The sequence below is a fragment of the Dermochelys coriacea genome, chromosome 4, assembly GCF_009764565.3.
Source record: "Dermochelys coriacea isolate rDerCor1 chromosome 4, rDerCor1.pri.v4, whole genome shotgun sequence".
NCBI lineage: Eukaryota > Metazoa > Chordata > Testudines > Dermochelyidae > Dermochelys > Dermochelys coriacea.
Window position 1 is genome coordinate 131,852,911 of NC_050071.1, and position 23,413 is coordinate 131,876,323.

Genomic DNA, 23,413 nt, shown 5'->3' on the forward strand with positions numbered 1-23,413 from the left:
GGAAAAAGTTGCAGATAAGGTACCTCAGCAGGATCATACTCAATTCTAAGCAATTTTATAGGAAGGCAAGTTGGTTCCAGGTCCACAGTTTAGGCTGCAATTGATTCAGAAGACATACTCATGCTGGTGACTGGAATTGTCATGAGGGAATCCTGCTTACACGCCTTAGGTTTCCCTAGTGAGGTGCAGATAACAAACGAGGACCTTCCCTTTGAGGAATCACACCTCTTCACACTCAAGATTCTAAAGCCACCTTACAAATCTTGGGCATATGTTCACTGGCACCAAAGAGAAATTGTATTGGCTATTGCTGGCCCAACGCTACAGAACTCTCAGCTTGGAGAGCTAACAGACAAGTGGGTCTTGGTTGTCATTCAACTTGGCTACACCATAGAGTTTGATGACACTTCAGTGTCTCCTGCCCTGACCTCCCCCCTGAGATCCCTTTCACAACAGTATTTGTACCCTAGAGATGGCCTTTCTCCCACAGAGAGGTGCAATAGAACCAGTCCCTGCAGCCTGTCCGGGCACAGGGTTCTAGTCCAACTATTTCTTGATACCCAAGAAGAAATGGGGATGGAGACCAATCTTGGAGCTCTGACACCTCAACTGTTTGATTTGCCTCCCCTCCCCCCCAAAAGCACATGGTTTACAGCTCTCGACATGCAAGACTTCTACTTCCATGTTGACGTACATCTGACCTGAGGTTCAGAAGGCTGCTGAGGTTCAAAGTGGGTCAGTGACCCTTCCAATACAGGAGTCTCCCATTCGGACTTACCACTGTCCATGAGTTTTCAGAAAGATGGATGGGAATAAACTGTTCAGGAAGGACAGGAGAGGGAGAAAAGGTGGAGGAGTTGCACTGTATGTAAGAGAGCAGTATGACTGCTCAGCGCTCCAGTATGAAACTGGAGAAAAGCCTGTTGAGAGTCTTTGGGTTAAGTTTAGAGGTGAGAGCAACACAGGTGATGTCATGGCGGGCATCTGCTATAGACCACCAGACCAGGAGGATGAGGCTTTCTTCGGGCAACTAACAAGTTTCTTGATCCCAGGCCCTGGTTCTCATGTGGGACTTCAAGCACCCTGAAGTCTGCCAAGAGAGCAATACAGCAGTACACAGACAATCCAGGAAGTTTTTGAAGTGTATTGGGGACAACTTCCTGGTGCAAGTGTTGCAGGAACCAACTGGGGGCTGTGCTCCTCTTGGCCTGCTTCTCACAAACAGGGAACAATTGGTAGGGGAAGTAGAAGTGAGTGGCAACCTAGGCAGCAGTGACCATGAGATGGTCGAGTTCAGGATCCTAACACAAGGAAGAAGGGAGAGTGAAGGAATCAGCCCCAACAGAGAACAGCAGAATCTGGACCGTGGACTTCAGAAAAACAGACTGACTCCCTCAGGGAACTGATGGGCAGGATCCGCAGGGAGGCTAATATGAGGGGGAAGGGAGTCCAGGAAAGCTGGCTGTATTTTACAGAAGCCTTATTGAGGGTGCAGGAACAAACTATCCCGATGTCCAAAAAATAGTAAATATGGCAGGCGACCTGCTTGGCTTAACAGAGAAATCTTCGGTAAGCTTAAACACAAAAAGGAAGCTTGCAAGAAGTGGAAACTTGGACAGATGACTAGGGAGGAGTATAAAAATATTGCTTGAGCATGCAGGGGGGGTAAGCAGGAAGGCCAAAGCACAACTGGAGTTGCAGCTAGCAAGGGATATGAAGGGCAACAAGAAGGGTTTCTACAGGTTTGTTAGCAACAAGAAGGGGGTCCGGGAAAATGTGGGACCCTTACTGAATGGGGGAGGTAACCTAGTGACAGATGTGGAAAAAGCTGAACTACTCAATGCTTCTTTTGCCTTGGTCTTCACAGACAAGGTCAGCTCCCAGACTGATGCACTGGGCAGCACGGTATGGGGAGGAGGTGAGCAGCCCTCAGGATGAAAGACCAGGTTAAGAACTATTTATATAAGCTGGCAATTTGCCCGCAAATTTTAAGAGTATGGAGTGAATGAATGGACTATAAAGGGGGATACAAAGCTGGCTAGATAGTCGAGCTCAACAGGTAGTGATCAATGGCTCGATGTCTAGTTGGCAGCCCGTATCAACCAGAGTGCCCTAGGGGTCGGTCCTGGGGCTGGTTTTGTTCAATATCTTCATTAATGAACTGGATGATGGGATGGATTGAACCCTCAGAGTTTGGATGACGCTAAGCTGGGGGCAGAGGGTAGGAATAGGGTCTAGAGTGACCTAGTCAAATTGGGCCAAAAGAAATCTGTATTTGTCCTTGTTGAACCCCAGCGTCCTGCAATTAGGAGGGAAGAATCGCAGGCACTGCTACAGGCCAGGGACCGACTGGCTAAGCGGCAGTTCTGCAGAAAAGAACCTGAGGATTACAGTGGACGAGAAGCTGGATAAGAGTCAGCAATGTGCCCTTGTTGCCAAGAAGGCTATCAGCATTTTGGGCTGCATTAGTAGGAGCACTGCCAGCAGATTGAGGGAAGTGATTATTCCTCTCTATTTGGCAATGGTGAGACCACATCTGGAGTATTGCATCCAGTTTTGGGCTTCCACTACAGAAAGGATGAGGACAAACTGCAGAGTCCAGCAGAGGGCAAAGAAAATGATTAGGAGGCTAGGGCACTGGGATTGTTTAGTCTGCAGAAGAGAAGAGTGAGGGGGTAGCCTTCAACTACCTGAAGGGGGGTTTCAAAGAGGATGGAGCTCTGCTGTTCTCAGTGGTGACAGAACAAGGAGCAATAGTCTCAAATTGCAGTGGGGGAGGTCTAGATTGGATATTAGGAAAAATTATTTTACTAGGAGGGTGGTGAAGCACTGGAATGGGTTAGCTATGGAGGTGGTGGAATCTCCATCCTTAGAGGTTTTTAAGGCCTGGCTTGACAAAGCCCTGGCTGGGATGATTTATTTGGGGATTGGTCCTGCTTTGAGCAGGGGGTTGGACTAGATCTCCTGAGGTCCCTTCCAACCCTGAGATTCTATGAATACACTGAGTACCCAACTCCTTAAAAATAGAGCTTCCTTCACTAGTTTCTTGAACTCTCAACTGCAGTAGGCTTCATTCTTCTTTTATCAAGTACCAATCTCATTTCTGAAAAAATACCATGTTGTCTTGATAAAGGGTTTGCTAAAAAGGGCTTTGGGTAAGGGACAGTATAAAAATATGCTTCAGTAACATTTGTTAAACACTGAACAGCTTCAGCCTAAAGCATAGGACTGTTACAGCTGTGGTCAAATATTCTTTACACTCAGTTTTCCCATTTGTGCACTGGAGGGGAAAATAGCTATTGTTGAAGAAGGCTGGGTGGATTAGTCTGCATTTGTAAAATGCTTGATCTCTGGATGGAAGGGGGTGGTAGAAATAGCTTTAAGACAATAAACTAAATGCTTCAGCATAGACTGACCATTGACCAAAACTTCCCTTTCTTCACCATTATCAGCTTGAATACACACAAAGGTTAGAATAGACTCTTAAAATAAGATGCAAGCTAAACAGACCCAAGGGGAGCAAGTGTTAAACAAGAGGTTTATTAAAATCCATTCGTAATGTTTCAGAAAAATGTACACACACTTAAATATTAAAGGGTTTTTTTGGTAGCAGCTTAAGCCAATACAAGTACTTTGTTAGAGGAAGACCCTGCCTTGCTACAAAGAATATTTTATATCTGAAAATACATTACACCCACTATTTCCCCATAGCTTACATAATCTGCGAAAGGTTGGCAAAAATAACCTTTATAGAACACAAGCCCCAGGAAAATTGTATATTACAGGAAGTATTTTCACAAACAAAGTTTTACATTTTACAGGAGGGACAGAATATCCCAGAGCAAAAAAAAAAAAAAACCACAAAAAAAACAAGCTGTACATGTGAACTTAATATCTAGCTACGGAGTGTAGCTAACCGTGACTGCATTGCTTCAATATCCTCTTCCTCTTCTTCATCAGCTATACCAACAGCACCTATGGGTTCAGTTTCTGGAAGAGCATCTGTAACTTTGCTAGGTGCTTTACCCAATGCCCCTGAAAACAAGCAAGATAATGTCCAGAATCATCAATCAATCAATCAGTCAGTCATCTGTATTTAACAAATGGAGAAGTTCTCAGGAAGCTGCACATTTTAGAGGTTTAAAAATAATAGAAGTCAGCCACTGCTGTACAGTTGAGACAGTATGTTGGAAATTTAGAGACAAGTGATTAGGCTATCTAGGCAATAATTCATGATTAATTCTTCCTAGTGTGTACAATTCAGTATTTTGCCCATTTTAAAGTGTCTAGATGAGCACTGTACTCTAATTCTAAGGGCCCTAGGGAAAGATAGTGGGAGACTCATGCTGTGACACTAACGCAACCCTGGCTCCCTGCACTCCTGTGGCCACAGGCAAAACAGATTAAAAGTAGCTCGCCTTCCTGTTTTATTCTTCCAAGGTCTTAACAGTTGTGAATGGGAAGAGCTCCTTGTTACAGGGCAACTTCACTTCTGTTCCCATGGTACTCAGCCGTGACAGCATCTATGGCCTTATCCATAAACCCAAATGCTGCAGAGCATTACACATCTTTTGAAAGTGAGCACAGAGTTAAAGAGTATTTTTAAAAAGGAAAAGAAATATGAGGCAGGGAAAGGGAGACCAAAAAAAAAGGGGAGGGGGGTTTGGGAACTGGGCACAAGAAGACATGGCAAAGCATGGGGCAGGGAACCTAATTCATCCATAGGACTGGCCACTAAGGAGGCTGGGACTTGTGGGACTTCCAGCTTCCCTGTAGCCCTTCAGATAATAGTCTACAGTCAGAGACTTGGAATTAATATTTTATATTCAAAGCACTTTTACAAAGCTGTCTCATTTAATAAGGAGATTTTCCAACTATTCAGCCTAGATTTTACTTAAAAAGGGACACAGTCAAGTGGTTCAGGGCCAATTGTTTTGGTGTTATTTAAGCTGCATAAGACCCAACAGAGATTTTCATTTTTTCAAAAATTGGAAAATAGGGGAAAATAGTTAAACTAAAATGTGTTTAGCCCAGGGTAGCAGCCTGTGACCCTGACTAGATCAGAATCAAAAGCAATGCAGTCTCCGCTATTGTTACTGTACAAGTTGAGAGAAACACAAAATAACTAAACTGCAGCAAGCATGAATTTATTTAAATTCTGGTTTAAGGAGTTATTAGTACCAAAGGAAAGTGACTTTAAAATAAAGGTGATAATCTGACTCTGTCTCTATTGAGTTCTGTACATTTCTCCTATTTATACTTTTTGGACCCACCCTAGCCAATTCTTTCCTGCCTCAGTAGTCATGATTATCAGCTACAATACTCCTGTTCCATCTCTGAGGGCCCCATCTTGTGAAGTACTGAGAACTCCCTGCTGCCACTAACGCTAAAGGCATTCAACACTTCGCAGAATTGGGCCCCAGACATTTAGTCCAGGTATATACAGAGGGTCTAATTCTGCAATAGGAATCAGTGAGTTTTGCCATTTAATCCACTGGGAACAGGACCATGTTTTTAGTCCTCATAACACAGACTCATGTACTCACCAGCTGTAATCTCAAACAGGATTTTATCGATTTCCAGCTCTGCTTCCTCTTCCATTTCCTCTTGGTCTTCCATATTTTCAAAAGTATCCTCTAACATTTCTTCTATGATACCAGCCTATACGGAAATAGAAGATAACAGATCCCATTCCTGGGACTTACAGCCAGCCAGCAGTGCAGCACTTTCAGGCAAGTATATTCAGATCCCTCAATTTCATAATAGTCCAGATTACACGTGCCGCTATCTCACCCATCAAAGGACTCAGCCTTGCTTCCAATAATAGCCTATCTACTATACACACCATCCTTGTGCTTTCCTGATAGTTCTGTAATTAGGTCAGCATGCAATGGAGCTGGTTTAGCATGTGGGTTATTTTTAAAACACAGACCTTTTGAATGTTTTCAGTGCAACAAAGTGACATGTTATTGCACACTTGCTGTGAGGAAAGAATGATTGGCAATCAAGAGTAGGATAACCCAAGAATTAAACTGCAGTGGTGTCTTATTAACACCTTAGAGCAATATATCAAATTTATTACCCTATATTTAATCAAATGCAACTACAACTAGAAACACTGAAACCTTTGAAAAACCAGCCTGTATGTAATGCTCCAGTCAGTCACACACAGCTGTGTTTGCCCAAATGATATTTTGTAATCAACTACAAAATTTTGGAAGCTTTTTCTATAAATTCCATTGGGAACACTTTTTCTTTAAAAAAAAATCCCCCTGCAAGGCTTGGAAACCAAACATTACAAAATTACTCTAGTGCATATCACATGCGCACAGTAAAATGGTTAAGAAAAAAGTTTTAGAGTAGCAGCCGTGATAGTCTGTATTCGCAAAAAGAAAAGGAGGACTTGTGGCACCTTAGAGACTAACAAATTTATTTGAGCATAAGCTTTCATGAGCTACAGCTCACTTAATGCATCTGATGAAGTGAGCTGTAGTTCACGAAAGCTTATGCTCAAATAAATTTGTTAGTCTCTAAAAAAGTTTTAGTAATCTAGAGTATTAACGTAAGAAATTATTTAAAAGTGTGTTTTTAACTTGAGTATTCCTTTAATAGCAGCAGAGGAAGACTCTGGAACCTATGTCCTGTCTGTGTATATTGTAAGCTCTTCAAGGCAGGGACCATTTTACTATGCGTTTGCACGCTGCTGAACAATGGGACCCCCAATCTCACTTTGAATGTCTAGGTGCTACTGTAATACACAATATATTTCAGAACTTACCTTCATCATTTCTTTGGACAATTCCCTCATCGTTGCCTGAATTTCAGGGATTTTTACTAGATTTTGCATGGCTTTCATGACCTCTGTGCTCTTCTGTAACGAACCTGCCACCCTGAGGACAGCTGCCAAGAGAAGGCATGGAAAGGCTTTAGAATGAAGCCAGCACAGGGGAACAAAACTGACGGAGAGTCCTGCTTGTACAGATCATCATCATTTTGGAATCTAGGAAAGTGCGTATAAGAAAAGAGATTGTCCCTTTACTTAATCACCTTCTAAACTTAAAGTTGTCTGTTTTTAGGAGAGGGGAAAAATCTGACTTTCCCCGTTTCTGAAAGATGGACGAGTTTTAGTGGAGATACTGCTCCAATCAACTGCAGTTGAGCCATGCCAATAGATCTAGATTCCCCCCCACCTGCAGTTAGATTCAGAAAATAAAAAGTTCCTGTTTGCTCTTCTCAGGTGGGAAGTTGATGAGCATGGAATAAAACCTACACAGAAAGTCTTACTGAAGTTTTCATGCTGGTCAGGTGAGCAAGACTATGTATCCATGTATCTGATTATTCATGTTATTAGAACCCTGATGTTGTGAAGCCACCCTTGTAGTCTGATATTTTGGGAGAATTAGAAACTCTCTCACTGTCAGGAAGTCATTCCACATCACTGGATTGTTGTAAAGCCATTTAATATTGAATTAGATAACTGACAATTGCCCCTTTTTGAACAAGAAATAAAAACTGGACTAAAATACAGCCTAAATTGGGTTTCTATCAATATTTTTTTTTTGCAGTGGCTAATTAATAGTCCTGGGCAACATCCAACAATGTCTGTGAAGCTAATTATTAGAATGGTGCTTAAATGTTCCTTAAAATGTCAAATCCTGAATAAAGATAAAGTTGAGAAATAACAGCATATCTATTAAAATATGGGAACTCATTATTAAACGACACTCTTGAGTTAAGGGGATGAATTGCACATGCTACTTTTCATTTCAAAGCTCCTAGCTTACAAGTGTTTTTAACATCAGGCCTGAATAATGAGAAGGTACAGAAATATCAAAACATTTCAATTGTATTGATAGTCCAAGTTTTTCAAGCCAATTAGGGGTCTAATAAAAATACAAACCAGAATCACACCTTCCTTTCTGCCTCTGATAAAATAATGGCTATAATATCAATATAATTACTGTGGTGGTATCAGTAGTAACTCTACAGTGAAGACTGCCTTCAGTTTTTCACTTAAAGGAGGATTAAAATCCCTCTCGAGCAGAGTTCATTGATTGAATTTAGTTCCCAGATTTACCATTACTATTGTTCAGATTAGTTTTGTAGGACACTTTGTTGGGTAAAATAGTTACTAAACTCTCCAGCGAAGCTAACTGTAATAAATCAATGAAGTTTGATATGGAGGTCTCCTTGTAGCTAAGCCATCTCAGTCCCCACAAACAAAAAGCTTTACACACACACACACACACACACACACTATTATCATGGCATCCTGGATAACAGGCACTTTGGAAATCTCAGAATTAGAAACAAAAGTAATTCCTCTTAATTATAACTAAGGCTACATTTTAGTCATGGGTATTTAGTAAAAGTTATGGACAGGTCACGGGCAGTAAATAAAAATAAACGGCCTGTGACCTGTCAATTACTTTTACTATATACCCAACTAAAACTTGAGGGGGTGGGGGGTGCGGCACAGTGGGTGCTGGCATGGCTGGGGGGGCACCGTGGGCAGCGCAGCGGGTGCTCGGGGGGGGTGAGAGGGGAAGGGGAGGTTCCCTACCCAGCTCCTGGGAAGTAATGACCCCAGTTCCTAGCTCCATGTGCTGCCTCAGCTCTGTCCCAAGCCCTGGTTCTGCAGCTCCCATTGGCTGGAAACGGCGGCCAATGGGAGCTGCAGGGGTGGTGCCTGCAGGCAGAGGCAACACATGGAGCTAGGAGCTGAGGGAGTGGAGTTCCCGTCGCCCTTCTGGAGGGCTCCCCCCAAGTAACCACCGCCCCATCCTCCAGCCCTGAGCCCCACACCCCCAAACTCCTGCTGCTGGCGGGCGGGAGGGCAGAGACTATCCCAGCAGCAGCCAGGCGGCTCCTGGGCCAGCCACACCGGGCTGCTGCAGAAGTTAGAGGTCACGAAAAGTCACGGAATCCGTGACCTCCATGACAAACACGGAGCCTTAATTATAACCATTTGCATGGACCATATAACAAGAGCTAACACCTGGATCAATATATCTTCACTTATTGTCTTCCAATCCTGCCTCCCTAGTTCTGCTGCCCAGCCAACTTGTTGGGGAGCCTCCTTCCCCGGCCCAGCTTTTCAGCCTCACACCTCAGTTTTTTGGTGGTTGGCTGGTCATTCTTTCTGGAAGCTGTTCACACACCCAGCCAGTCCGTCACCCTGCTTTTCTCTACACCTCTTCCAATGCATTTCTCCCCTCGTCCCCAATGGATCTGATAAGTCACACTAGGTCTCCTCCTAGCAAACAGATATGATATACGATATGATTAAATCAGACTCTGGCACCTGTTGTGGCCTAAAGAAGGTGCCTCCACTGCAGAGCTAGGAGCTCCTCCTCATTTTGTTCTGTGTTTATACAACACCACAGGGTCCTGGTCCATGACTAGGGCTTTTAGGTGCTACAATAATACAAATTAATAATAAGGCAACTGCTTGCAAGTCTTCCCTCCCTATCCTTGGATCCCTTTTCTCCCTGCTGCTGTTAGGAGCTACAGTGTGGTGAGTTATCAGTGATAGACCAGCCTGAAAATGCATTTTAAAGGGAGATTTCAATGTGGACAACAAGGCTTGTAGATGGTCAAGAAGGGGGCAAAAATTCTAAGTGTAGGGGAGGCATGGAAGAAGGTCTCAGTAAGGGGTTGTCAAATGCAAAAATGGTGTAAGTGCTAAATATTAAGCATTGGGCAAATTGTTCCTCTTCTCTATCAAGCCCACCCTTGCTTTGATGCTTCACAATGCAGGACTCTTGCTTTAAAAACCACAGGAATTTCATGCAAGATACAGGATGCTCTTACAAACAAAATACCCCTCGGATACACAGCCTGCCAAAAAACAACCCACCCCAGTAACAGAATGTGATCAAGCTCTTCTTGTAATGCTAGAATCTTTCTTACAAGGGACTCTGGAGTCAGCCAGCATTAGTCATATTCTCGCTATTTTAGAAACGCTCAAAGAAAAACAGACACACAGTGCATCATGAGAGGAAAGACTACCTTTTGGAGCAGATGACTTAAGTGTAAATACATCCTGCAGGCTTGGACTCATTTGAGATAGGCCCAAACCATCCCAAACTTTGACAGAATTTGACTCCAATTTTGAAACGTTCAGCTCAGGGCCAACCTCTACAGTTAATCTAAGAAACAGTTATTGTATTTAGGTGCAACAATGTTCTTACCAAGCTGATTCTTCATCCCCATGAGCACAGAGTTCATGTGTGCTTTGGATGCATAGAGTTTGCTCACAGCCTTCCGAGAGCGGATCATTTCCTTTGCCAAAACCACACACACGTCTTTTTGACCCTTTTTGGCAGCATCTTTTACTGACCGCTTTACCTTTTCTTCTTCTCTTTGGATATCTGGGTTACAAAGGACAAACAAGTATGGACAAGTCGTCAGAAATGGCTGGAAGCTAGGAGCAGACATTCATTGCTTATTGGAGTGCATTTTTAAAAGCAACAGTTCATCATTAAAACTTTCCACTTCAATAATGTCTTTCATTTAAGCATGTATCCAGCCATTGAAGATTGAATGGGGTATTGTGGTTTATGCATCACCAACAGATTTGTTAACTAAAGTTCCAATAGCAAAATATCTATTTCTAGCATAGCTCATCCAGTTCTATGATTTCCCTTACATCAGTCTGTCACAGCATTACCTCCAAGCTTTCCAAGCACCTGGCTGAGATCAGCTCCTGTATGAAGAGCAGCTGGCTGAAGCTAAACTCTGATGAGGGTGAAATAATGCTGGCCAGAAGAGGGAAGCACTTTGAACCACTCACCTCCTCCATTACAACTGCCATCATCAAAGGCAGCCACATTCACATTGTTAGATTAATGCAATCTGCTTGCTGTAAACCAGACACTGCACTGCGCTCAGATAGCCAGACACCTGTGGTGGCAATGAATGCCCATTTCCATCTACAACTGGTCAAGGAACTACACCCAGTCCTATCCAACACAGATCCAACCACGATGAGAGACGTTTATAACCTCTAATCCTACTTATTGAAATTCCCTATACCTATGAAGTTAGTGCCGTAAAGGAAGCTACATCTATCGAGATGCCAACCTTGCTCATACTTTTAGGGATGTTTATGAAAAAGTTAGGGAGGTTGCTTGGACCTCTCTGCCCCTTCCCTCTGGAGAAACTGGGACCTCTTGTCCCTCCCCTCCAATGGCTGGGGGGCTGGGTTCCCCTCACTCCCCTACTTGTTGACCCCTACCCCTAAAGAGAAAGGAGGATCAGCCCTAGGAACTGTGCCCTCCTATGCTGCCTAGGGCCCTTAATTACTTTGGCCATTCCTGGCCTGGAACTCCTTACTAGGATGATCCTCCTCCTCTACCACTGCTGCCTTCTCCTCCTGCTCTTCTGGCTTCACCTCCCTTTCAGCCTGGTAAGTCAGGTCTGATAGGAAGCAAACCATGGCAGCTGTCAGTGGGGCTTGGGGTGCTGCTGGATTCATTGCCCAACTCACAGGCTGCGCATGAACTGCCTCAGGTGGACCTTGGTGGAGAGCTCTAGTACCTAGAGCACGTTGACAAAGTCCAGCATGGCCCACTTGGGGCAGTTAAAGCACAACACGCAGCTTGTGGCTTGGGCAGTGAATCCAACAGTGCCCCAACCTATTCAAAACCACCACATCTTGCCTCCTTTCCGACCTCATGGTGCAGTCTGTGCACGAGTCATATGGCAGTGGAGAAAAAAAGCCCCCAATTCCCACAATGCTATATGCTGTGTCTGTTGGACTCCAGTGGTGGTGAGTGACACACATTTTATTTATGTGACAGAGACAAAATTAGTAGATTTAAACCTAAAATAGTAATTTTGTAATTACATGTGCAAATTCAGGAGAAGTACTGAAAGTTAGGAATGCTTGGTATATCTGCATCTGGTTCAGAACACAGCAAATTGCCTTCTCACTAAGACAGGTAACTGGGAATGCATCATCCCGATTCCCTAGTCCCTGCACTGGCTCCCTCTCAAACACCTAGAGGTCAAGGCTGCTGTTCTGAATTCCAACAGCTTGCATGATATCAGCCCCCACTAACTACCCGAGACACACCTTTCTTGTGATAATCTCAGCTCCACACCTCTGGAAAAGGTGAAGTGACCAAGAAAGAGGGGAAAACTAGTAGCCAAAGAAAATGGAAATTTCTTAGGAGCTGGACCAAGATTACGGAAATCGCTGGCAGATGAAATAGGAATGACTGCCAGCCTCATCACATTCAGAACTACAAGCTAAATCCATCTGTCTGATATAGCTTTCCCACAATAACATTCTCAGTCACATTACTACTCACATTTAAATCCCTAACATCTTGTTTGTTCCTGCCAACTGGGCTGAGAAATAAAGATTTGTAGAATGTGTTCATATACCATTATGATGGGTGACCTCACAAAAATGTAGGTTTCAGAGTAGCAGCCGTGTTAGTCTGTATCCGCAAAAAGAACAGGAGTATTGGTGGCACCTTAGAGACCAACAAAATATATTTGTTAGTCTCTAAGGTGCCACCAGTACTCCTGTACTTTTCACAAAAATGTAGATGGTTTAGATTCACTTTGCTCCTTCAGGAAGCAGAAATCTTTCATCTATTTAGACTCCATACACATTCTTTAAATAAATGGCTCAACTTCCCAACTAGCTTTGCAAGTTATTTTAGAATCACATTTATTACTCAAAATCTTTAATCTTGCAGGTGGGATAATCACTTACTTTGTCAGACACAGTTCATTAAATAATTAAGCTTTGACTTGCTTCCCTGCCAGATTTATACACTTCCACTGGCATTTAATGAACAAGGCTTAGAAGCAATTCATAGTATTCCACCTGGTGCATTAACTTTTAAATATAAAATGGTACATTCAAAATACATCCATTTGAAATAGCTGTATGGCCACTGTTGATATCATTGATAATGTTATATGATTAGAGAAGCCCTTTATTCTGGAAACTTTCAACGATATTGATAGACTTAGGAACACCTGAATGGCCTAACTCAACTTTAGTTTAGTCTGCAGCTTAACTCCCAGCATTTGATGTGAGGACAGTCAGGACAGTCCCAATGGTAGGGGCTTTGTCTTCTATACGCAATTATGTCTCCCCCCCCCAAAAAGAAAGTGTCCTGATTTTTCACAGTTGCTAATTTGATGTCAATGTACTAGATGTGAGGAAGAACAATACTAAATAGTGTCTTCACAAAATGAATTCCAGTCTTTTATGCTTTGAAGTTAAGGTACTGTGCAACGCTCAGCTTGGAAAAGAGACGACTAAGGGGGCATATGATAGAGGTCTATAAAATCGTGACTGGTGTGAAGAAAGTGTTATTTACTCCTTCTCATAACACAAGAACTAGGGGTCACTAAATGAAATTAATAGGCAGCAGATTTAAAACAAACTAAAGTATGTGTTTTTTCACACAATGCACAGTTAACCTGTGGAACTCCTTGCCAGAGGATGCTGTGAAGTCCAAGATTATAGCAGGGTTAAAAAAAGAACTAGATAAGTTCATGGAAGATAGGTCCATCAATGGCTATTAGCCAGGTTGGGCAGGGATGGTGTCCCTAGCCTCTGTTTGCCAGAAACTCGGAATGGGCAATGGGGGATGGATCACTTGATGATTACCTATTCTGTTCATTCCCTCTGGGGAACCTGGCATAGGCCACTGTCGGAAGACAGGATACTGGGCTATATGGACCTTTGGTCTGACCCAGTATGGCCGTTCCTATGCATAAGCTTCCTGAAATAATCAAGGCCCTTCCTTTTAGAAAAGAATTTAAGTAGTGTAAAATCGCTGCACTTTACTCATTTTGAAGGGATAACGGTGGCTATGCCCAGCAAAAACAAAAAAACAAGGCACCCAAAAAATATCCCCAGGTAAGAGACATATGCTCATGAAAGAATAAGGGGTTAAAAACTGGGCTTCTATTCTCCTGGCCCAGAAATAAAGCTTCCATTGCAGAGAGGTGGCTGAAAACTAGCTTGCAAGAAAAAGACACCACCACCATTTGAATCATTTCAGCTATATTAACATTTAGGGATATTACTGTCTGAAGATTTCAGTGAAATTGCTTTATGAAGAGAGCAAGCTCACGACAAATGTATCCATGATTATTTTCAAAAGCTCACTGATTTACACAGAAATTTACACACCAGAATGATTCAGAATTTGGCAAGTTATAAAAATAAATCCATCAAAATAGCATTCTGCATTTTGACACACGCAGGCCCAGTATGAATTGGAGACATCAATGCAAATTCTCATGTGGGAGTTAATGAATCTTTTGGAGAATGACTCACCCAGAATAAATGTCATTCAGCAGCAGAACACCTAAGAAATCTCTATCAGCCAATCCACTGGGACAACGAGTGCCCCCTTCCCGGGACTATTTTCCTTTAGAAGAGTCTGGGTTAGTGGTGTTTTCCTGTTATTACCCACAAGAGACACCATATGCTTACAAGATGCTGAAACCATTTCTTCAGCACAACCAACTATGCACTTTACAGGACAAGGGAATAGTTAAAAGTCCCTGCTCCAAAGGGTGTACAATACAACTAGGACAAATACCCTAAGTGAAACAACAGTTCAGGCATGAGAAAGTGCTAAGATCAATCCATTGTGCACAAAGCCTTCCTACACTGATCATTTAAGAGGCTTTGGGCCTTCATCAGTCTATATTTTTGTAAGGTAAGCTTTGTTTGACTACTTTGAGGGCAGAGAACCCAACTATGTGAATATCTCCTTTGGCAGGGAATGCAGATTTATCTTGTGGTCAAAAAGGTAGATTCTACTTTCAGCTCTGCCAAAGACACGATGCATGACTTTAGACAAGTAATTGTCCCTGTGCCTCAGTTTCCCATCTATCAAGTGGAGACACATTCCCGTGTCATAGGCTTAACTCAAGGTTTATAAAGTACTTAGAGGTCCTGGGATGGAAGACACTAAAGAAATGAGAAATAAAGTTACTTGCTGGCTTTAAACATCCAAAAGCATCTATTTGACAGGGGCACTGTGATATTCTATACCTTGGGGGAGCGTACGGTAACCCCCATATTCCTCATTTTCATATAATCATGATCTTACATATAAAGCATGCCTTGTAAGGTATCAGGGGAAAGGTTATGATCTGCTGAAAGTTATTTCTCTATCCATATGTGTGCTTCCCGAAGCAACAGCAAGGAAAGTAACCAACACCTGGGTGGGGTGTCAAACAACCCATCAACAGCCATTGTCCAGCAAGGGAGCTACAATGTAATGACTCGCCTGCATGAGACAACACCAGGGGGAATTGCTTAACCTTGCCTGGAGAGACTCAGCAATGCCACGCAGACATGCCTGGACTTGTGCTCCCCAAGCACATGGACTGAGGGTATAAAACAGACAGAGTGGACACATACTGGGCCCTTCTCCTACCCAACCATCGCTGCAAGCAACTAAGACACTGAGAAGAAGACAAGACTCCCAACAGAGGAGATTGTTCCTTAAACCTGGGCCAAACCTGTATATTAAGGACTGCAATATCCAGTGGGGTGAGAAAAACTATTGCCCAGTCTAATAGGGTAGAGAGTTTAGTCCATGTACTTTTATTTTATTTTATTTTATTTTGGTAACCATTCTGACTTTTTACCTATCACTTAAAATCTACCTTTTATAGTCAATACATTTGTTTACTTGTCTATCTTTACCAGTGAGTTTGAATGAAGTGTGGGGCAAATCTGCTCAGGTTGGCAAAGGCTGGTGTATGTCCACTTTCCATTGTTGAAGTGGTGAATCAATTAATAAATTTTCACTGCCCATCTTGAGCGGTGCAAGATGGTATATTCCTAGGGTACAGTGCTGGGAACTGGGGAGATATGGCTGGTGCCTGTCTCTGTGTGATTCATGAGTGGCTCGGGGAGCATTCACGCAATCTAGCTGGGTGTGTGGCTCCACATGTGGTTGTGCTGAGTGATCACAGCTCCTGGAGGGGTTGCTGCTGGTCACTAGCAAGGCATTGTGAGAGAGAGCTCAGGCTGGGGAGAGTTCAGGGGGCACTGTCCCAGGCTGCATCCTGGTCCCAGGGCTGCACCCTGGGGGGATCCCATCACAGGCACATTCTGCCCAATGGCTAATAATAAACTGAATGGTTTTGTTGCAGTAGGACATACTCCAATTTTTCTAGATTGAGCATAATCATGATGTATACTTTATTATAGAATATGCATTACTGTGATTTGGCAATTAACTATTTATTTATTCATTTTTGGAAGGCGCTGCTTCGCAAGGGATCGAAGGCTATGACAAGAAAGCAGGGAGTTCCACAGAAGTCTTTGGAGGATGGTACCACCTGCCAGTCTCCAGTAAACCAAACTCAATACATTGGTCCCTCTTCTATGACTCAGTGGCTTGGTGACAGCACTGTGCATGATAGCACACTATGGCTCTGTTAAAGGGCACTGTGTTGTGCCTCTCAAGCACTGGGAGTTCAAGCCATCAGATGAAAGATTCTATGTGGTGCAAAGCATTCTCTTGCTCCCAAAACCCACTCTAGAAATCAGAATGGACACATTTTGTTTATTTGAACACACAGAAGCATTTGAAACATTCTGGTTATAAAAAGCAAATCATACCAATCAAAAATCATTATCAAACCAAGAAAGATCCAACAGATGGTATGAAATAGGATATTGCTGTATTAGAATCTACAGTTAACAGAGTGAGCCAGCTGTTTAAATGATTCAAAACACACCTAGTCAAGATGGTGATTTGATGTTTGCTATAACAACACAGATTTAGCATGGCATTTCCAAGGAAAACTAAGAGGCCAGTTCTGCCATCCTTACCCAAACTGTGTAGAAATTTACTATGCATGGAATCCCTGTGGAAGGAGTAAGTGTGGCAGAATCTGGCCCAGAATGAGTGCCTGTAGAAAAACCATGCTTACATGGCATACTGCTGCCTTCTTAGTAGTATAGGAGTAGTTACCTGCTGTATTTGATAGTGTACAATTATATTTTTACAAACTATTTATCAGTTATTTTAGAAAGTTTCTCTTTACTAACTGGTAGGTAATGTTTTGCACTTAGGAGCTTTATCCTGAGAGGTGCTGAGCGCCTGTAATTCCCGCTGACGTCTAGGAGTAGCAGGTGGTCACCATTTCCCAGGATCAGGTCCTAAATGGCCATATTTATTTGGATGGAACAATACAAAAAAAGCCTCATATATTATATATATATATATATATATAAAGCTCTGACTATTCTTAGATTTACATTGAAATCGAATATCACCATACAACATAACCCATCACCAATTACCATATCCTGTGAAATATTAAAAGCAACAATAAAGTTGAGATGAAACCAAGATTTTATCCATAATCAAGAACAGTAATGTGGGTAGTTGGCTTTGTTTTAGCATCTACATATTTTGTGAGAACTAACTTTGCTGATGCGGCATTTGAAATGTTTGTTATTATTTCAGATGGTTAGTGTTTTCTTGTCACAGCTCTAGCAGTGGGCCCCTCCTGACTATTCACCAGACTCACCATGTTTTTTAACCTTCCAGAGCCTGAATGGAGTCCAGGCACCACCTGTCTCTGGGCCTCTGGGCACACTCTTGGGGTGCAGATCTTTTATTGGCACCCCATTCCCAAAAGCTGAAATCTCTGCAGTCAAAATGCCTACCCCCTGTTCCTCATAGCTCAAACACACCCTGTCCCAAAATTCCACCCGAAGGTGGAAGCTTTCTGGTTTACCTCTTCAAGGGGGAATGTGAATATGTCTCAGTTTCTTCCCCATTCTGTAGCATTCTTTGGGCTTGGGATAGGGTCATTGTAAGGGATCCAGGTTCCCCTTCTCCACACCTGCATTAATTTCGTTCTGGAACATGGAACCACCTTCCCTACGTCAGTCTGCTCTCTCTGACCTATGCTGGTCCCACAGCTAAATTGGACCCCACAGCTACAAAAGCATGCCCATCTCCTCTCATCTCTCCTGCCTAAGATGACCTCCTTTGTGGCTCTGAATCTTCCCCTTTAGAGTCCTTTTTATAAGCTAGCATCACCATCTTGGTGTCTTTGTTCTTCCTACCCACACTACAAAAAGGAAGGATGGATTCTGGGTGGACTACTCCTGAAGGTCGAAACAGAAGACTGGACTTCTGCATAGAGTGCTTCCGCCGACGTGCACGGGCTGAAATCGTTGAAAAGCAGCATCGCTTACCCCATAACCTCAGCCATGCAGAACACAGTGCCATCCACAGCCTCAGAAACAACTCTGACATCATAATCAAAAAGGCTGACAAAGGAGGTGCTGTCGTCATCATGAATAGGTCGGTGTATGAACAAGAGGCTACTAGGCAGCTCTCCAACACCACTTTCTACAAGCTATTACCCTCTGATCCCACTGAGAGTTACCAAAAGAAACTACAGCATTTGCTCAAGAAACTCCCTGAAAAAGCACAAGAACAAATCCGCACAGACCACCCCTAGAACTCCGATCTGGGGTATTCTATCTGCTACCCAAGATCCATAAACCTGGAAATCCTGGACGCCCCATCATCTCAGGCATTGGCACCCTGACAGCAGGATTGTCTGGCTATGTAGACTCCCTCCTCAGACCCTTCGTTACCAGCACTCCCAGCTATCTTCGAGACACCACTGACTTCCTGAGGAAACTGCAGTCCATTGGTGATCTTCCTAAAAACACCATCCTAGCCACTATGGATGTAGAAGCCCTCTACACCAACATTCCACACAAAGATGGACTACGAGCCATCAGGAACAGTATCCCCGATACTGTCACGGCTAACCTGGTGGCTGAACTTTGTGACTTTGTCCTCACCCATAACTATTTCACATTTGGGGACAATGTATACCTTCAAATCAGCGGCACTGCGATGGGTACCCGCATGGCCCCACAGTATGCCAACATTTTTATGGCTGACTTAGAACAACGCTTCCTCAGCTCTCGTCCCCTAATGCCCCTACTCTACTTGTCATCTACATTGATGACATCATCATCATCTGGACCCATGGAAAAGAAGCCCTTGAGGAATTCCACCAGGATTTCAACAATTTCCATCCCACCATCAACCTCAGCCTGGACCAGTCCACACAAGAGATCCACTTCCTGGACACTACGGTGCTAATAAGCGATGGTCACATAACCACCACCCTATATCCGAAACCTACTGACCGCTATTCCTACCTACATGCCTCTAGCTTTCATCCAGATCATACCACACGATCCATTGTCTACAGCCAAGCTCTACGATATAACCGCATTTGCTCCAACCCCTCAGACAGAGACAAACACCTACAAAATCTCTATCATGCATTCCTACAACTACAATACCCACCTGCTGAAGTGAAGAAACAGATTGACAGAGCCAGAAGAGTACCCAGAAGTCACCTACTACAGGACAGGCCCAACAAAGAAAATAACAGAACACCACTAGCCATCACCTTCAGCCCCCAACTAAAACCTCTCCAACGCATCATCAAGGATCTACAACCTATCCTGAAGGACGACCCATCACTGTCACAGATCTTCGGAGACAGGCCAGTCCTTACTTACAGACAGCCCCCCAACCTGAAGCAAATACTCACCAGCAACCATACACCACACAACAGAACCACTAACCCAGGAACCTATCCTTGCAACAAAGCCCGTTGCCAACTCTGTCCACATATCTATTCAGGGGACACCATCATAGGGCCTAATCACATCAGCCACACTATCAGAGGCTCATTCATCTGCGCATCTACCAATGTGATATATGCCATCATGTGCCAGCAATGCCCCTCTGCCATGTACATTGGTCAAACTGGACAGTCTCTACATAAAAGAATGAATGGACACAAATCAGACATCAAGAATTATAACATTCAAAAACCAGTTGGAGAACACTTCAATCTCTCTGGTCACTCGATTACAGACCTAAGAGTGGCTATCCTTCAACAAAAAAGCTTCAAAAACAGACTCCAACGAGAGACTGCTGAATTGGAATTAATTTGCAAACTGGATACAATTAACTTAGGCTTGAATAGAGACTGGGAGTGGATGAGTCATTACACAAAGTAAAACTATTTCCCCATGTTATTTCTCTCCCCCCCACACTACCCCCCCCCGTTCCTCAGACCTTCTTGTTAACTGCTGGAAATGGCCCACCTTGCTTGTCACCATGAAGTGTTTTCCTCCCCCCCCCCCCCCCCGCTGGTGATGGCTCATCTTAAGTGATCACTCTCCTTATAGTGCGTGTATGATAAAACCTATTGTTTCATGTTCTCTGTGTGTGTGTGTGTGTGTATATAAATCTCCCCACTGTATTTTCCACCGAATGCATCCGATGAAGTGAGCTGTAGCTCATGAAAGCTTATGCTCAAATTTGTTAGTCTCTAAGGTCCTTTTCTTTTTGCGAATACAGACTAACAGGGCAGCTACTCTGAAACCTGTTCTGCTACTGTTCTTTTCACTCTCCAAACCCCCAGTCCCCTGTTGTGGGAAGCTGGCGAGAACTGGTTTCCCCACTCAGGCAATCTCTTTAACATACTTATTGTCTAGTCATTAAGTTATAATGACCCACCATTATGGCTGGTCTGGCAGAGACAATGCAAAGCTATGCCACCCCAAGGTGAGAGAGAAGGTTGGTAGGGAAATATGTTTTATTGGATCAACTTCTGAAAAACACAAGTTGGTCCAATAAAAGAGATACTACTTCACATACCTTGTCTCTCTAATATCCTGGGACCAACACAGCTACAACATTGCAAACTGACAGGTTTCAGAGTAGCAGCTCTGTTAGTCTGTATTCGCAAAAAGAAAAAGACCTTAGAGACGAACAAATTTATTTGAGCATCAGCTTTCGTGAGCTACAGCTCACTTCATCAGATGCATTCAGTGGAAAATACAGTGGGGAGATTTATACACACACAGAGAGAACATGAAACAATGAGTGTTTCATTACAGTGTGTATGGTGAGTGATCACAAGGTGAGCTATTACCAGCAGGAGAGCGGGGGGGGACGGGGGCGGACCACCTTTTGTAGCAATAATCAAGGTGGGCCATTTCCAGCAATTGACAAGAACGTCTGAGGAACAGTGGGGGGTGGGGAGAAATAAGCAAGAGGAAATAGTTTTACTTTGTGTAATGAACCATCCACTCCCAGTCTCTATTCAAGCCTAAGTTAATTGTATCCAGTTTGCAAATTAATTCCAATTCAGCAGTCTCTCGTTGGAGTCTGTTTTTGAAGCTTTTTTGTTGAAGTATAGCCACTCTTAGGTCTGTGATCGAGTGACCAGAGAGATTGAAGTGTTCTCCAACTGGTTTTTGAATGTTATAATTCTTGACGTCTGATTTGTGTCCATTCATTCTTTTACCTAGAGACTGTCCAGTTTGGCCAATGTACATGGCAGAGGGGCACAACTACAATACCCACCTGCTGAAGTGAAGAAACAGATTGACAGAGCCAGAAGAGTACCCAGAAGTCACCTACTACAGGACAGGCCCAACAAAGAACATAACGGAATGCCACTAGCCATCACCTTCAGCCCCCAACTAAAACCTCTCCAACGCATCATCAAGGATCTACAACCTATCCTGAAGGATGACCCATCACTCTCACAGATCTTGGGAGACAGGCCAGTCCTTGCTTACAGACAGCCCCCCAACCTGAAGCAAATACTCACCAGCAACCACACAACAGAACCACTAACCCAGGAACCTATCTTTGCAACAAAGCCCGTTGCCAACTCTGTCCACATATCTATTCAGGAGACACCATCCTAGGGCCTAATCACATCAGCCACACTATCAGAGGCTTGTTCACCTGCACATCTACCAATGTGATATATTCCATCATGTGCCAGCAATGCCCCTCTGCCATGCTGTCCTGCTGGTGATTGCTCACCCTAAGTGATCACTCTCGTTACAGTGTGTATGGTAACACCCATTGTTTCATGTTCTCTATGTATATAAATCTCCCCACTGTATTTTCCACTGAATGCATCCGATGAAGTGAGCTATAGCTCACGGAAGCTTATGCTCTAATAAATTTGTTAGTCTCTAACAAGTACTCCTGTTCTTTTTACCTAATAGTCAGAGACCAATACAAAGGGTCCTCCTGGAACTTGTTCATAGAGCAAAACCCTGGTGAGAAGTCCATCCCCTCACCCAATCCCAGCTGCTGGGAATGTGGGAAGAAGGGGTTGTAGCAGAAAAATCTACTAATAGTATTGTGTAAGATCAAACAATTCCCCTCCTTCCCACAAAAAAAACCCATACAGGAGTCAATCATGTGCTCACAGAAATTGAAGTCAAACTTCACCTCTTATATCTAGTTCTCCTGTTTGTCACTTTCCCAATTTACCTCCCTTTACCCATCTGACAAGTTATACTTTTTTGCATACTCCCTTCAAGTCAGTGCACATCGTAACCTCTTGCAACTAAATTGTAACTTACATGGTTGAAGTTGCTGGTTAATTTGACCTAATGCGCACTTTTGAAAATTTTACAAGTGCCTTAAGACCTTAAATGCCTAAATCATTTTAGAAAATGGGATTTTGGAGATTAACTCACATTGAAAGTGTATAGGATTTGGATACTTTTTAAAATTTTACCCCTTGAGACTTCTATGGGAGTTTCATGCTTACAAAAAGATATAAATCCCTAGGACTATACTCTTCTTTTCATACAGTCACAATTCTGTACCTCTAAAGTGAGGAGTAAACTCATTCTATGGTTTCACACACTACACAGGTCTTTGGCCGCTCTCACAATCTGCCCCCGCCTCTTTTGATCAAGGGCATTTTTCCCTCCATTGATGGTAATTCACAATAAGAGCTCTTAGATCTTGCTCAATATTATCCCATCTTCTCCTTGATCATCCATGAAGTTGTCACCCTAAGGATGTCCTTTCCACAGACACTTAGTTGATCCATCTTCCACCATCCTACCCATCTGCCCTGCCCACTGAAGTCCTTGGAATTTCACTACCTTTACTATAGTTGGCTCTCCACAGACTTTCCGCAATTCCCTATTAAGACGTTACCTAAAATTCCATTTTTTTCCTTTTGTATTTTGATATAAACCAGCATATATACACACACACAAATAAGTCTGAGAAAATGTGAAAAAAAACCACAAACCTCTGATCTGTCTATCAATTACTCTCATTTCTTTCCTCATCTTCAGCGACCATTCATTAACCTAAAAATAAAGACAGGAAAAAGAGAAAGCATAAAAGATACCATAACTAAAACCGACTTTATACAGTACACTCCCAGTTGTCTGAATTCCCTTCATCCAAATATCCTACTTATCTGACTACATGGTGCATCCTCTCTCTGCAAACAGCATTCACCTCCCAGGGAATTGCAGAGTTCAAGGAGCCAATTTACAGCAATGCTTCTAGTTCAT

The 23,413-nt window shown here is 43.2% G+C and overlaps 1 protein-coding gene across 3 annotated transcripts in view; it reads right to left on the minus strand.

The window, feature by feature from the left end:
- Positions 1-3,519: 3,519 nt before the first annotated feature.
- LOC119854716 (charged multivesicular body protein 3) overlaps positions 3,520-23,413 on the minus strand; it is a 64,396-nt gene continuing 44,502 nt past the window's right edge. For all 3 annotated transcript variants that reach the window (XM_038399710.2, XM_038399709.2, XM_038399708.1), the window contains 5 exons: positions 23,143-23,203; positions 10,194-10,373; positions 6,779-6,900; positions 5,547-5,661; positions 3,520-4,035 (listed from right to left, as the gene is read on the minus strand). In XM_038399710.2, the coding sequence (XP_038255638.1) occupies positions 3,896-4,035; positions 5,547-5,661; positions 6,779-6,900; positions 10,194-10,373; positions 23,143-23,203 (618 nt within the window). In that variant the 3' untranslated portion in view covers positions 3,520-3,895. The remainder of the gene's footprint in view (positions 4,036-5,546; positions 5,662-6,778; positions 6,901-10,193; positions 10,374-23,142; positions 23,204-23,413) is intronic.